Source organism: Clarias gariepinus, chromosome 3 (assembly GCF_024256425.1).
Source record: "Clarias gariepinus isolate MV-2021 ecotype Netherlands chromosome 3, CGAR_prim_01v2, whole genome shotgun sequence".
Lineage (NCBI taxonomy): Eukaryota > Metazoa > Chordata > Actinopteri > Siluriformes > Clariidae > Clarias > Clarias gariepinus.
In genome coordinates, this window is record NC_071102.1 from 46,002,501 (window position 1) to 46,017,500 (window position 15,000).

A 15,000-nucleotide genomic window follows, 5' to 3' on the forward strand; every position below is an offset into this window, starting at 1 on the left:
TTTTTTTAAAAACATATGTTAATGAAACAGTTGAATCATTACAGTAAAAACCTTTAAATAAAACCTTGAGTCTAAACTTCTGACACATTAACATTAAAACAGGTCTTAGCCTCGAGCTAAATATTCTGCACCTAAAATATCAGCTTATGATTAAATTGTCACTTACCTGAGGATGCTCAGGTGTGTGTGTGTGTGTGTGTGTGAGCTGTTACACTTTCTCAGCACGTTTCTCTCTCCATGGCGCGATCCTGCGATGCAGGTAAGTCACTTGTGCGCGAGGACAAAAAGCGGAGCTGCTTTCCAACCGCTCGTGAATTGAGCGCGCGTCTCCGGTTACCGGAGTCAGAGTCTTTACACGCTCTCTGTAAAGGCTCGTTTAGACCGGAGATCAGGTGCATAACAAACTAATGACGTGCCAATTAACCCTGGGGAGATTGTTTTAATTTCACACATTTCCTTCTTATCTGTATAAATAAAGTAAGGTTTTGTCCGTACATCGGGTCAGAACTCGCTCTTTAAATGATATCTTCACGTTTCATACACTGGAGGACCAGAAACCAGTCTTAGACCAATTTCTGTATGTCTGTATGTCTGTCCAGGCGAAATATGTCACAGCATCACACACAACTGCCTGGACAGAATTTAATGAAACTTTTGCGTCCCTTACTGTAGATATTTGCCTGAAGTTCATCAAAATCTAAATATTGAGAAGAAGTGAAGTTATGAACAGTTTTGTGCCAATTATGTCACAGCATTTAGCGCTTTTTAAATAAGTTAGGTTTTTTCCCCTCTAGGTGGGCGTGGTTATACACATCACTCAACGGAGGCAATTAACGCACTAGTTTACCGTAAACACACAGAGTATGCAGAAGACAGAGAAATGACAGTAATGCAGCTACACACTTTCTCACATTCTTTCTTCTCTTCTTTTTTTTCAAGCCCAGGGACCGGCTATTTTTATAAATGTTTTTGTTAATGAAACATAATGCGCTCATCACTGGTGATGGTGGGTAACATTTTTAAGATGTATTGGGATGATGATTTAATGACAATTAACAAGACCAACAATTAAGATTTTAACATTTGCTCTGTAAAAGTCTAAACTTACTTTAGGGCTCTTGGAGTAGATCTTAAATGAAGTGACATCACATACGGGGCCATATTTTTAAATAAGGTTATAAAACTGTTCCATTTGGCTGGTGTCGGTTCGGCAAGAGTCAATCAAATGAAAGAGCATTAAGATTATAAGTGTACTAATTTATAAGGGGGGGGATTTGGGGGTGCCTAAAAAGCCATTGGGGATAAAAACACTTCCTCTGTAGGCATCCTGATATTCTGGAACGTTCTCACCCTCATCACACATCACAGTACACTAAGAACGTATAACTCATGTTAGAGGACTTGCCTGTTCAGAATTAGTTTTTAAATAAATAGCACACCTTGAGAGAGCGAGAGAGAGTGTGTGTGTGTGAGAACACATTGGTTGGCTGCAGTAGGGTCTCTTCCCCCCTCCATCACCTCCTGATCAAGTTTCAGTGTATCAATAAAACACAGAAGAGCTCAAATTCCCAGATCAACTTACGCGCACACACAGAGTGGCAGCCATCTTCGAACTGGGGAACCCTTTACTGGACACTAAAGACCACACACACACACACACACACACAAATATACTTTCCATTACGAGTGGTGAACCTCAAACCTGATCCTCCACATCTATACACCTGATAATCATCTAGATATCAAAATATTTCAAATACATTAAAAGCTTATAATCAGATCTAGTTTAAAACTCAATAAATGTAATACCTAAACTCTAACTCACAGGTCTCTCTCTCTCTCTCTCTCGCACACACACACACACCCCACAGGGTAGTTTTATATTAACAGACTCCAGCAGTAGAAGGTCTTGTTCTTCAGATGCTGCTGGCGTCGCCTTTGTGAACTAGGAGGTGATTTTCAGAACCAGCAAATGTTAAGACGAGTTTTAAAAGAAGACAAAACCTCTGATTATTTTTCTTCCAAAAGATCTGAACATGAGAGACCAGGTGACAAGCACAGTGATTCCTTTTTATTTTACAGCATTTAAACATTGTGTGCTTAACAAGATGCTCTGTGTGTGTGTGTGAGAGTGTGTGAGTGATCCACACACACACACACATAGACGATGTAGAAAAACACAAGTACATTTTAATTTGACATTTGCCAGCAGAGTTTACTCAAACATTTTCAAAAAGGAATAATACCAACATTAAACATTTTAAATGTTGGCAAAGTAACTCATGTGTAAGTGCCCTTGTACATGAGAACAGTCCGCTCAGTGTGTGTGTGTGTGTGTGTGTGTGTGATTCCTGTGAGCAGGAGACCCTGTTCCTGTATGAAATGTGTTACTGGGCAGGTAGCGGGATGCCGCGCGGGTCTGTGACCTGTCCCTCCTGCAGGTTTTTGACGAGTTGAGCGAGCCAGCGCTTTGTAGTCGTGTCGTCCTTCAGCACTTGTGCGAACGTTGTGTCCTTCAGCTGGTCCGGTAAACACTGACGAAGAGCTTCTCTCGCTCTAACACAAAACAACAAGACTACTGATGAGGAGGGGGCGAGTTCAAATCCCAGCACTGCCATGCTCTACCGCAGTTGGGGCTTTAAGCAAAAAAACCTTAACTTTGTGTGTGTTTATTTCTCAGAGACTATAATAAAGTGTCAGTCTGGTGTGTCTGAGGTTCAGTTGTTCACCTGGAGTTATCGGAGAGCCGGAGGTAACAGCGCACCACGTGCTTCAACAGCCGAGCTGACGGCTCTTTGGACAGCTGCAGCACCATCTTCCCCTGCAGCCAATCAGAACACAGACACAAACACCGCCACCGTTATTCACCATCAAACTCAACTTGAGCGCGGCTCGCCTGCAGGCTCTGAGCTCTGTGCTGTTCTCACCAGGATCATGGCGACGTGAGAGAACCTCTCGTAGGTCTGACAGATGTAGGCCAGGCCCGTGTCATCCAGCAGGATCTTCTGTAAAATGAACGTTGCAACCTGCGGCGACAAAAATCACACGCGGCGCTGGTTACGCAACAGCGGCTAAACGGGAAACTAGGTATAATTAGCTCAGAGTGAAAACATTAGTCTTAGCACGGATCATTCGAGCGAGTCATTAACTACTGAGAGCGCAGGTACCGTTTTGGAGAGCTCGCTGCCCGTCTCCATGATCCGTAGGCACAGGGGAATGATCTCTGTCGTCAACAGGAAGTTAATCACTTCCTGCTCGTCTGTCTTTACCAGTGCTCCTACACACACACGTACATTTCTTTAGAGTTTTTTATTACTTAAATTCTGCGGTTATTAACACTGTGGGATTCAACACAAAGATCAAAGTGTAGCAGCGGCTGGTTAAGTACCGATGACTCCGAGGCTGGTGAGGCGAAGATACTCAAATGGTCGTGTTTTACTGGCGGTGTGGAGGAACGGGTACAGGAACAGGGGGATGTGCGCCGCCAGGAACGCCGAGCTGGACCACACAAAAACACGCGTTTAGAACAGTTTAAGTGACTGACATCACAAATAAGTGTGACTGGATGAGCTTTAACTGTAGTCTGTATGCGCGCTCGTTACCGCGTCTCCACGTGCGAGGCCACGCACTGCAGCAGCGCCAAGGCGTTACACACTCTGTTGGACTGATGAGCCGTCAGCGTGGCGGGGTTGATCGAGGGGTAAATGTTCACGATTTCCTGTTAAGAATATAATGTCAGAAGGAAAACCAGGCACGGACACACACAAACACACTTACACTGCACTACTCGGCCTGCAAAACGCCACAAAGTGAAACATTCAGCATGCAGGGTCAAATCCTTTATATAAATAAATAAATAAACTGCAGCGTCACACCTCGTGCAGTAAAACAAACTCACTAATCAAGTACATTAAATAGAAACATATTAAATATTTAGGCATTTAATATCCAGTTTAGGCAGCCTTGTAAATATATTATAAATCACTCACACACACACACACTGCACACCTTAGGCTCATAGACATTATTCTGTATAATGCGCTCTGAAAGTCTTTCGAATTCTCTAAATACAAAATATAAAATATCAGCACCTAAGTAGACCCTAGAGCACTTCACTAGGCGATGGGACTGAACCCCTTAAACCTCTACACCCCTACAGTCTGGGTGCTCAGATAACCACTTCACTTTAATAGACTGGGCGTCTTAACTGCACCTGTTCACATAAACTGATATTAGTGTGATGACATACACATCGCCGTGATGAACTAAAGCGAAACCCCGTAGACGAGCATCCACCAAAAGCTTTAACACAGACACACCTCATTCTCCATTTAAGAAGGACGCAGTGTGAATAATCTGAGTGAGAAAAGTCATCCGCGAAGGCAGCAGTTAAACCCTGTGAGTCGGCCCTGACTCACACAGCTCCGGCTGTGGTATAAAACCGTAATCACTGAAATAATACCGCAGACGGACAGACAGGGTGGTTCCCAGACACGTCTGAGGGTTTAAATCACCGCTCAGAGCACGCCGGCCGACAGAGAGCGACTCTTCAGCACACACACACTCTGGATGATAAGAGGAACACACATCTCCACCATGCTGATATTTATAAAGAAATTTCTGCTCTCGCTGCTTATTAATTGAGTAACCATGACTGACTCGACACCAATTATAAATACGTGCGCGCGTTTATTTATTTAAAAACATTCGGTGCAGAGTTTGTGTTATTCATTAAGGCAGATGTGTATTAAAACGAGCGAGTATAGCGAGACACTATACTATCTCAGTGTGTGTGAGAGAGAGAGATGCTTGATGCACAAGCTATCCTCAGTTCCTTTATAATCGGCATAAAATAATAAGACTGGAACATGTTACCTTGCAACAAATAAAAGTTTTACATTTCAGATCTTCATGAGATGAATAAACTAATAATGTTATACAGAAGGGAATATATGAAAGATTCCAATAACCCTCTCACACACACCCCTGTGATCGGAGCACCTCTAGTGTATAGAACCGTACACAGGGGACTTCTCGTTGTCTCTCAAAAGTCCTACACACTTGTGCACTAAACACGCTGTATGAGTGATGCGCTCCATAACCAGCCGTCGTTTAGACTCCTACAGAGTTGTGATATAAACAGGATGTTTACGTAGCGCGCTAAAGACCGTCTAGACCCTTCAGGTGTTAAGAGAAAGTATTTCCCCCAACTATACGACTCCTACACCCTACGATTCCGTCTGAAAGTCAGCGAGTAGCGACGTCCGCACCTGGAGGAGCGCGGCGATGGTGCCACACGAGTGCCAGAGCATGGGGGCCAGGTCGGCCACGGACTCGCGCTTCTTGCTGAGCTCGAGCAGGGCGTTCTCGCGGGTCTCCGGACTCGACAGCTCGTTGATCCACTGGTAAATCTTCTCCCGATCCACCTGCGCCATCGCCGTGCTCACCGCCTGGAGGGACACAGAGACATGAGGGACACAGAGACATGAGTTAATACACACACACACACACACACACACACCCCAGCCTGCCTCCTCACAGGAGGGCTCAGCTCTCACCTGGAACAGCACAAATGAACAACACTCTGGAAAAAGTCAACCGCAACGTGCGCACCGTCGGACAGTGCATTAATATTGGCACCCCATGTAATCATGTTAAATATCAACTAAAGACGTTTAATATTCGCACAGTGAGCGTGCGCACGCGCGGAAAAGACCGTTACAGGCGCATCATAACAATCCTGCAAAACTTTCAGGATGTTAGCCTGTTAGCTAGTTAGCGTCGCTTAGCCGAACGGTACGATTAGCATCGATGCTAACTCCTAAACAAACGCGAGAACGCAGTAAAGACAAACCCGGTCCGGTTCGTTTCTCCTCATAACCGATTATTTCTCTCCTGAAACACGTCTCGTGACGTACTGAGTTAGCTGAACCGTGCTAGCTAGCTAGCATAGTGAGAGAGTGAGTGAGCTCGCGCTCCGGCTAGCAGGCCCTGAGCCCACACCGCTGTGAGAGAGATGAGGCGAGTGAGGAGTGTATTATATATCATTATATTCATATTATTATTATTATTATTATTATTATAATTATTATTATACTCACCGCTCCCGTGGCCAGCATGCTGTGAACCGTTTATACACCTGACTCCAGCCGTGAGCTCGCGCCTCAGTCTCGGTCCTCACACTAAACTTCTGGAGTTTACATGGAGAGAGCGGCTGTGAGGGGAAACAGCCGACCGCGCATGCGCAACAGCGTTCACCTTTCACCCCTGAACGCTGGTTAGTTAACATGGCGCCGAGTGTTGTTTCGTGGTCCGTCCAGCAGGTGGCAGCAGCTACACGCGTGAAAAAGAAAGAAAGAAAGAAAAAAGACCGTTTGACTGCTGTGACTCGCTGGAGCGATAGGGGGCGATGTGTGTCCGCCTTTTGGGAAAGGTTACTATAGGTTAAACGTACGTTGGTCAGAACTCACTCACTCTTCCAGTGATTATATCCGTCTGAAGTTTAATCTGCACCATCAGTGAATCTAAATGTGGAGTAAAAGTGATGTTATGAACAGTTATGTGTGGGATTTAATAATCTACTGTAAAATAATCTACTAATGCGCTACTGTCTCAATGTAAACAAACACCTGCACCAATAGATATTAATTAGAAAAGATAAAGTGAATGTTTTGACTGGGATTAGTTCATATTTTCACTTTGGCTGAAATAACAGCGCTGAAGTGGTATAAGTGAATTTTAACACGCTGGAGTGGTTTTAAGACAAAACTTCATCTTTATCCTTTTATCTACTTTTTCCATTTCTCATCTGTTCCATTAGACCAGTGGTTCTTAAATATTTTCTGAATTTTCAAGCCCCACTTTTTAACAAAATGATAACGAAAACGGCCAAGTTTACTATTTATTAAAAAACCAATTTCTAAACCAGTAAGATCAAATAACACCAAGTTCAAAACAGATAAAATACACGTGCATTTGTTATAACAGTCTTACCCTCGTCACTTATCTAGAGCTTTCTTTTAAAGAAGTCGAGTGGCTTATTAACGTGACTGGGGTGTGTTGTCGATAAGTGTCTTCCTACTTTGTTGGGTCTCATGCTGTCTGCTGCCAGCGGTTTAAGACACAAAACACACACGTGTCTCTCCTCTGCCCCCACCATCCCCACCATGAATCCAAGCGCAACATACAGTAGGCTTCATCATGTTTTCCTTTCGGCTGGATTTTTGGTTGATTAGGCTGATGATGCTGAATCACCTGCTTATTTGTGGTCCATGTAACAAATGTATCCACTGATGTTATTATGCTCACTACATACAGTACGCTACTGTGTTATGGTCTAAAATAGTTTTATATTCGCATCTCCGAATTCAATAGCTGCGTAAATAAACCCCTCGAATAAGATACCCAGATATATTTCCTCTGTACGTTAACTTTCAGCTCCACCCGCCTTAAATTATACATGTTTAAAAGCATAAACACCATAGAAAGCCAAAGTGATCAGATTTGTTTTAATTTCTTTTTCGAATCAGTCCATAAATGAGCCGGTGTAAGGTCACTGCTCACCCTGAACATCTTCTAAACTTTTCATGTTAGAGGCAAAGACGAGAGAAATCTCCCTCACTCACTCACTCATCTTCTATACTGCTTTATCCTGTATTCAGGGTCCTGGGGGGCGGAGCCTATCCCAGGAGACTTTGGGCACGAGGCAGGGTGCACCCTGGACAGGGTGCCAATCCATCGCAGGGCACACACACACACACACACACACACACACACATACACATACACACTACGGACAATTTGGAAATACCAATTAGCCTAACCTACATGTCTTTGGACTGTGGGAGGAAACCAGAGGAACCTGGAGGAAACCCACCAGGCACAGGGAGAAGACATACACACAGAGATGGGAATCGAACCTGGACCCACCGTGCACACACACACGAGAGAAATGTCTCCCTGTTAGATCAGAAGTCTTGCTGAAACACTGAAACAGCAGACCTGCTCCTTTAAATCACTCATTAACCACAACACCAGGGGCCTGTTTACTTTTAGGGATGTGATGCAACATTTGGGGATGATTGAAGAGTCATTTATTAATCTGGTTAAAGATCAGAGATCCATTACACAGACGAGGAGAGGAGTGTGTGAGCGTGACATGTGATCAGATCCAGAACAGAAATCCTTACTAATCAATAAGAACACCACTAACTAATAAGAATGATTATCCTACAGCGGCATGTTGTGAACAGTGGAACATTACTTAGCTAAGCTTGCAAAAGAGTTCTTTATAGAACCATTGAAGGTACATTGGAGATCTCTAGTTGCCAGGTTCTAGTTACGTTAATGTTGGACTTGTGTGTAATCATCTAAAAACCTATCCAGACTTTAACAAGGACATGTTGATCATTAATTTCACACATTCAGTTCTTTTATAATTAAATGAGTACCATCACCACCGCTGGGTTCTAATGTGTGTGTGTGTGTGTGTGTGTGTGTGAGTGTAAACACATGTGACATAGAGTCGGAGTGTTATCTGTACAGACAGGCCGGAGTTAATGATTCCTGACAGACCCTGACCGCTTCGCTGCGTGAGTGAGTGTGTGTGTGTGTGTGCAGGAGTGTGTGTGAGCGTCTCAGTCCGAGTGCAGCCATGGCCAAGCTGGTGGAGTGTGTGCCTAACTTCTCCGAGGGACGAAATAAAGAGGTAAAAATCACACGATAGAATGAATCCCCTGAGAGGCAGCGTGTCGGTGTTAAGCTGGTAGTGACGTTGGAATACGGTAACGACACTGTGCAGGTGATTAAAGCCATCGCTGATGCGGTTTCCGTGACGGAGGGCTGCAGCGTGCTGGACGTGGACCCCGGGGCCTCCACCAACCGCACCGTCTACACGTTCGTGGGCTCCCCGCAGGCTGTGGTGGAGGGAGCGCTGAACGCCGCACGCGCTGCTTTCACCCTCATCGACATGACCAAGCACAAAGGTGCACACACACACACACACACACACATTATATATCCACCTATATATATACAGTTTATGTAAATATGGGTCAGAGCTGTAGGAGTGTGTTTGTTGATTTGATGCGCATGCAGGCGAGCACCCTCGGAGCGGCGCTATGGACGTGTGTCCCTTCATCCCAGTGCAGAACACCAGCATGGAGGAGTGTGTGATGTGCGCTAACGAGTTTGGGCGGAGGTTAGCGGAGTTACTGCACGTCCCAGGTGAGGCTGAGATCCGCCCTGATGCACAACAGGTGTGTGACAGAGGAGTGTAGTGTTGAATCTTTCTGTCTGTCTGTCAGTGTATCTGTACGGCGAGGCGGCCAGGAGTGAAAGCAGACGTTCCCTGCCGTCTGTCCGCGCAGGAGAGTATGAGGCTCTACCGGAGAAGGTGAGGCTCCGGATCTCTGCCACCGTAGTTACTAAAGCTTTGTAAATGTTTAATGCGGATTCTTTAAGCCAGCAGGACGAAGATGAACACTGTGAAGCTCAGAACCAGAAACACCAGAACCAGTAATGCATTTCTTATGGTTCTGTCCGCAGCTGAAGAAGGCCGAGTGGGCTCCGGACTTCGGGCCTGCCACCTTCGTCCCTTCGTGGGGCGCTACAGTCACCGGAGCTCGGAAGTTTCTCATCGCTTTCAACGTGAACCTGTTGAGCACCAAGGAACAAGCTCACAGGATCGCTCTGGACATCCGGGAGCAGGGCCGGGGCAAAGGGCAGGTACGTTACACATTACACACACACACACACACACACACACACACTGCTGAATATGTTGCGTTACTTATTAAATCTCTTCACACTGTGTTTTTTTCAAGAACTTTTGTTATATTAAACTTTCACCTGCACAACACACATGATGTTACATAGTCTCTATCAGTTATCACCCAGATGAGGATGGGTTCCCTGTTGAGTCTGGTTCCTCTCAAGGTTTCTTCCTATTGCCATCTCAGGGAGTTTTTCCTTGCCACTGTCACCATCACCCTTGGCTTGCTCATCAGAGACATTACATTCATCATTCATTCATCTCATTATTATCTAGACACATTTTTCTTACACATGCACAGTTTTATAAATTTTCTTTTTAAATTTTCTTTTTATTTTTGTAAAGCTGCTTTGTGACAATGACCGTTGTTAAAAGCGCTATATAAATAAAATTGAGTTGGTTCTAAAATATAAAAACATTGCATGTAATACTTGAGAAATCCTGATTCTATGAATATGTAAACTGTAAATTAGAAATAAGTTAAATTCTTAGAACAAAACCAATCTTTTATTACCTAAATGTGCAGACTGGAACATGATTGGCTCTTATATTTTATGATGCAGTAACAAACAACAGTTTAAGTTTCACACTAATTTACTATTTAACAAGAAAAAAGGTGTTTGGAAAACCTTGGTTTCACATGTTTATATTTTATTTTGTTGATTAAAAAAATGATTAATATTAAATGATTCATATTTTTGCAGTAGGTTATAATATCCTTCCCTGACTCGTTTACTAGTGCCGGTGTGTTTGCGCTGTGTTTTAGGCGGGGCTGCTGAAGAAGGTGCAGGGGATGGGCTGGTACCTGGATGAGGAGAACCTGGCTCAGGTATCCACCAACATCCTGGACTTCGAGGTCACTCCACTCCACACTGTCTACGAGGAGGTCTGCAGAGACGCAAGGGTGAGAGGGTGAACCCAGAACTTCATTAGAGATTCATTACGGATTTGGTGTGAATCATACGCCTGTATACTATACGGAGTTAGAGTTTATACTTATCCAGTCTGAACCGGATCCAGATTCTGATTGTGAATCAGATTCAAAGTGATGATAAGTTGAGGAAAAAATTGAAAAAAAACAAATTCTTGGTTCAAGTATAAAACAGATTCAGATTTATTACTGATTTCATTTGGTTTCATTTCTGATCAAGATTGAATCAGATTCATTATTGATTCAGATTTATTCATAATTCGATCTGGTCTAATCGGTGATTCTCTGTAAATTAGATTCCGATTCATTACTGATCCAGAGTAAAGTACGTTCCTATTTATCACTGATCAGGTATAAATCAAAATCACTGATAAAGTTTAAATCAGATTCATCACCGATTCAGTGCAAACCACAATCAGATTTATTACTGATCTGGTCTAAATCAGATTTTTTGGTGATTCAGCAGGAATTAGAGTGATTAGTGACCAAGGCAGGTCTGAATCTAATTCATCACTGATCTAGTGAATCATATCCAGAGTAATCATGGATAAAAGTTTAATCAGGTTTAGAACCATTAATAATTACTGATTTTTATCATGAATCAGAGTCAGATTAATCACTGATCCAATGTGAATCTGATTCAGATTTGTTGCAGTGTGAACCAGATTTAACACAATATTGAATATTGATTGGTAATTACTGATTTATTGTGATTCAGATTGAATATTATTACGGATTATTTCTGAATCTGATTTATCTCTGATCAAATAACTGGATTTATATATATTTGATATAATAATAATAATAATAATAATAATTAATATTTCTTTCTCAGTGTGAGCCATATTTGATTTAATTCAGTCTGAAATTCACACAAAAACAGACTAATATTCAGCTTAATGAAGGATTTCTTGCTGTGTGTGTGTGTGTGTGTGTGTGTGTGCAGGAGCTGAGCCTGCCGGTGGTCGGGTCTCAGATTGTGGGTCTGATTCCTCTGAAGGCGATGCTGGACTGCGCAGAGTTTTACATCCAAAAGGAGAAACTCTTCATCCTGGAGGAGGAGCACAAAGTGCGGCTGGTGAGTGATGAGGATCAGATCCCAGCGTGTGAGCAGGTGGGTTACGAGTCCCAGTAACACTGTAGTGTGTGTGTGTGTGTGTGTGTTCAGGTCATTAGTAAACTGGGTCTGGACTCTCTGGGGCCGTTTGTTCCTAAAGAGAGAATCATTGAGTGAGTCCGCGCACTCGTTACACATTGTTATTTTGATTAGCGGCCCCGCTGCGTCCTGATTGGTCGATTCTGCTCACAGGTACATGGTGGAAGCCAATCAGGTCGAGGGACAGTTGGCGTCTCTTTCTCTGCGCCAGTTTGTCCAAAGCGTCGGGGCTCGAACCCCGGCACCTGGAGGCGGATCCGTTTCTGCGGCGATCGCTGCCATGGTAACAGAACCTGCCATCCCATAATGTACACACAAAGAGTGTGTATCCGTAAAATAAGGTTCAACAGTCTCTCTCTCCCTCTCTCTCGCTCTCCTCCTTCTCACTCTTTTCTCTTCTCTCTATTCTCTCCCTCATCTTACACCTTTCTCTTTATTCTCACCTTATTTCCTCTCTTTATTCATCTTTTCATCCCTTTTTTATTCTTTCTTTCTCTTATCACGTCCCTCTCTTTTTTCTCAACCATTATCTTTTTGTGTTTTTTTTTCTTTCCTCTCCCTCATTATTTCATTTCCCCTTTTTCTCACTGTCCCTTTCCACCCCCACACATCCCCCCATTCTTTTCCCCTTTTCTGGTCTTTTCTCTATTTCTTTTTCTTCCTTGTTCTAATTTTCATCCTCTCCTACTGTTTTTTTCATCCTGTCCTTCCGCTCTCTTTTTCCTCTGCATCTTCTGCTTCTTCTCCGTTCCTCTCCCACTTTTATCCTCCTTCCTCTTTTCCCTCTATTCTTTCTCCTCTGTTTTGCTCTCTTTTCTCCTATCCTTTTTGTCCCATACTTTTTAACTTTTATGTCCTCATCTTCCTCATTCACTGTCTTCTTTCTGTCCCCCAATTCTCCTTTTTGTCTCCTTGTGTGTGTGTGTGTGTGTGTGTGTGTGTGTGTCAGGGTGCGGCTCTAGGCTGTATGGTGGGACAGATGACGTACGGTAAGAAGCAGTTCGAGGCGTTGGATGGTGTGATGCGGAGACTCATCCCTCCTTTCCACCAGGCTATGAAGGAGCTGCTGCTGATTGTGGACGCTGATTCCACTGCCTTCAACAGCTACATGGTACACACACACACACATACACACACACACATATATATATAAAATTGTGTAATAAATAATTAATTATCTATTTATGCTTTTAAGGCTGCAATGAAATTGCCCAAAAGCACAAGCGAGGAGATTCAGAGGTACAAAAGCTCAATTTATTTAAGGGTGCCAATATTTCTGAATGCTTGAATTGAATAGATAGACAGAGAGTTAGAGATTTCGAGAGAGAGCTGGATGTGTGTGTGTGCGTGTGTGCAGGAGAGACGAGGCCATGCAGGATGGACTGAAGGAAGCTGTGAGTGTCCCTATGTCTCTGGCTGAGAGAGTGACGGCGCTCTGGCCCGCGCTGAAGGAGCTGGTGATGTACGGCAACCTGGCCTGCAGATCAGACGTCCAGGTCAGAGACAAAGAGAGACATAGAGAGAGACAGAGAGATCAGACATCCAGGTCAAAGACAGAGAGAGAGAGACAGAGAGATCAGACGTCCAGGTCAGAGACATAGAGAGAAACAGAGAGATCAGATGTCCAGGTCAAAGAGAGAGAGAGAGAGAAAGAGAGAGACAGACAGAGAGATCAGATGTCCAGGTCAAAGACAAAGAGCAACAAAGAGAGAAAGACGATCAGACATTCAGGTCAGAGACAGAGAGAGAGAGAGATCAGACATCCAGGTCAGAGAGAAAGAGAGAGAGAGAGAGATCAGACATTCAGGTAAGAGACAGAGAAAGAGAGATCAGACATCCAGGTCAGAGAGAGAGAGATCAGACATCTAGGTCAGAGAGAGAGAGAGAGAGAGAGATCAGACATCTAGGTCAGAGAGAGAGAGAGAGAGAGAGAGAGAGAGATCAGACATCTAGGTCAGAGAGAGAGAGAGAAAGAGATAGAGATCAGACATTCAGGTCAGAGAGAGAGAAAGAGAGATCAGACATCTAAGTCAGAGAGAGAGAGAGAGAAAGAGAGAGAGAAAGAGAGAGAGAGAGAGATAGAGAGAGATCAGACATTCAGGTCAGAGACAGAGAGAGAGATCAGACATCCAGGTCAGAGAGAGAGAGAGAGAAAGAGATAGAGATCAGACATCCAGGTCAGAGAGAGAGAAAGAGAGATCAGACATCTAGGTCAGAGAGAGAGAAAGAGAGAGAGAAAGAGAGAGAGATCAGACATCTAGGTCAGAGAGAGAGAGAGAAAAAGAGAGAGATCAGATATCGAGGTCAAAAACTAAGAGGGACAAAGAGAGAAAGACAGAGAGAGAGAGAGAGAGAGAGAGAGATCAGACATTCAGGTCAGAGACAGAGAGAGAGAGAGAGAGAGAGAGAGATCAGACATTCAGGTCAGAGACAGAAAGAGAGAGATCAGACATCCAGGTCAGAGAGAGAGAGAAAGAGATAGAAATCAGACATCCAGGTCAGAGAGAGAGAAAGAGAGATCAGACATCTAGGTCAGAGAGAGAGAGAGAGAGAGAGAGAGATCAGACATCTAGGTCAGAGAGAGAGAGATTAGACGTCTAGGTCAGAGAGAGAGAGAGAGAGATCAGACATCTAGGTCAGAGAGAGAGAGAGATCAGACATCTAGGTCAGAGAGAGAGAGAGAGAAAGAGAGAGAGAGAAAGAGAGAGAGATCAGACATCTAGGTCAGAGAGAGAGAGAAAAAGAGAGAGAGATCAGATATCGAGGTCAAAAACTAAGAGGGACAAAGAGAGAAAGACAGAGAGATCAGACATCCAGGTCATAGACAGAGAGAGAGAGGGAGATCAGACATCTAGATCAGAGAGAGAGAGAGAAAGAGAGAGAGGGAGAGAGATCAGATGTCCACGTTTAGAGACAAAGAGAAAGACAGAGAGATCAGACATCCAGGTCAGAGAGAGAGAGAGAGAGAGAGAGAGAGAGATCAGACACAGATAAGGAATGGGACAAACAAAAGGGATTAAAACAGTAGAAGGGTAAAGACTAAAAAGGAAGAGAGAGAGAGATGAAGTGATGGGGAGAGAAAAAAAATAAGAGTAAGACAGAATGAAAACAACGAGGAAGAACGAGAAAAGAAGAAGACCA

The 15,000-nt window shown here is 43.8% G+C and overlaps 3 protein-coding genes across 3 annotated transcripts in view; 1 reads left to right on the forward strand and 2 right to left on the reverse strand.

Moving 5' to 3' along the window:
* glsa (glutaminase a) overlaps positions 1-15,000 on the reverse strand; it is a 91,017-nt gene that overhangs the window by 24,533 nt on the left and 51,484 nt on the right. The gene's annotated exons all lie outside the window — the stretch shown is intronic.
* cnot9 (CCR4-NOT transcription complex subunit 9) lies at positions 2,050-6,257 on the reverse strand. Its single transcript, XM_053492025.1, has 8 exons — positions 6,102-6,257; positions 5,271-5,450; positions 3,603-3,718; positions 3,389-3,498; positions 3,168-3,277; positions 2,928-3,026; positions 2,730-2,821; positions 2,050-2,556 (listed from the first exon to the last, which is right to left on the reverse strand). Exons 1-8 carry the CDS (start codon positions 6,117-6,119, stop codon positions 2,388-2,390), a joined length of 894 nt encoding a protein of 297 aa, XP_053348000.1. The 5' UTR covers positions 6,120-6,257; the 3' UTR covers positions 2,050-2,387.
* Positions 8,564-15,000, forward strand: part of ftcd (formimidoyltransferase cyclodeaminase) — a 7,266-nt gene continuing 829 nt past the window's right edge. The window contains exons 1-12 of the mRNA XM_053492024.1: positions 8,564-8,707; positions 8,801-8,984; positions 9,097-9,225; positions 9,306-9,394; positions 9,547-9,726; positions 10,539-10,676; positions 11,650-11,781; positions 11,872-11,933; positions 12,013-12,142; positions 12,809-12,970; positions 13,055-13,098; positions 13,217-13,355. Coding sequence (XP_053347999.1) covers positions 8,654-8,707; positions 8,801-8,984; positions 9,097-9,225; positions 9,306-9,394; positions 9,547-9,726; positions 10,539-10,676; positions 11,650-11,781; positions 11,872-11,933; positions 12,013-12,142; positions 12,809-12,970; positions 13,055-13,098; positions 13,217-13,355 — 1,443 coding nt within the window. The 5' untranslated portion in view covers positions 8,564-8,653. The remainder of the gene's footprint in view (positions 8,708-8,800; positions 8,985-9,096; positions 9,226-9,305; positions 9,395-9,546; positions 9,727-10,538; positions 10,677-11,649; positions 11,782-11,871; positions 11,934-12,012; positions 12,143-12,808; positions 12,971-13,054; positions 13,099-13,216; positions 13,356-15,000) is intronic.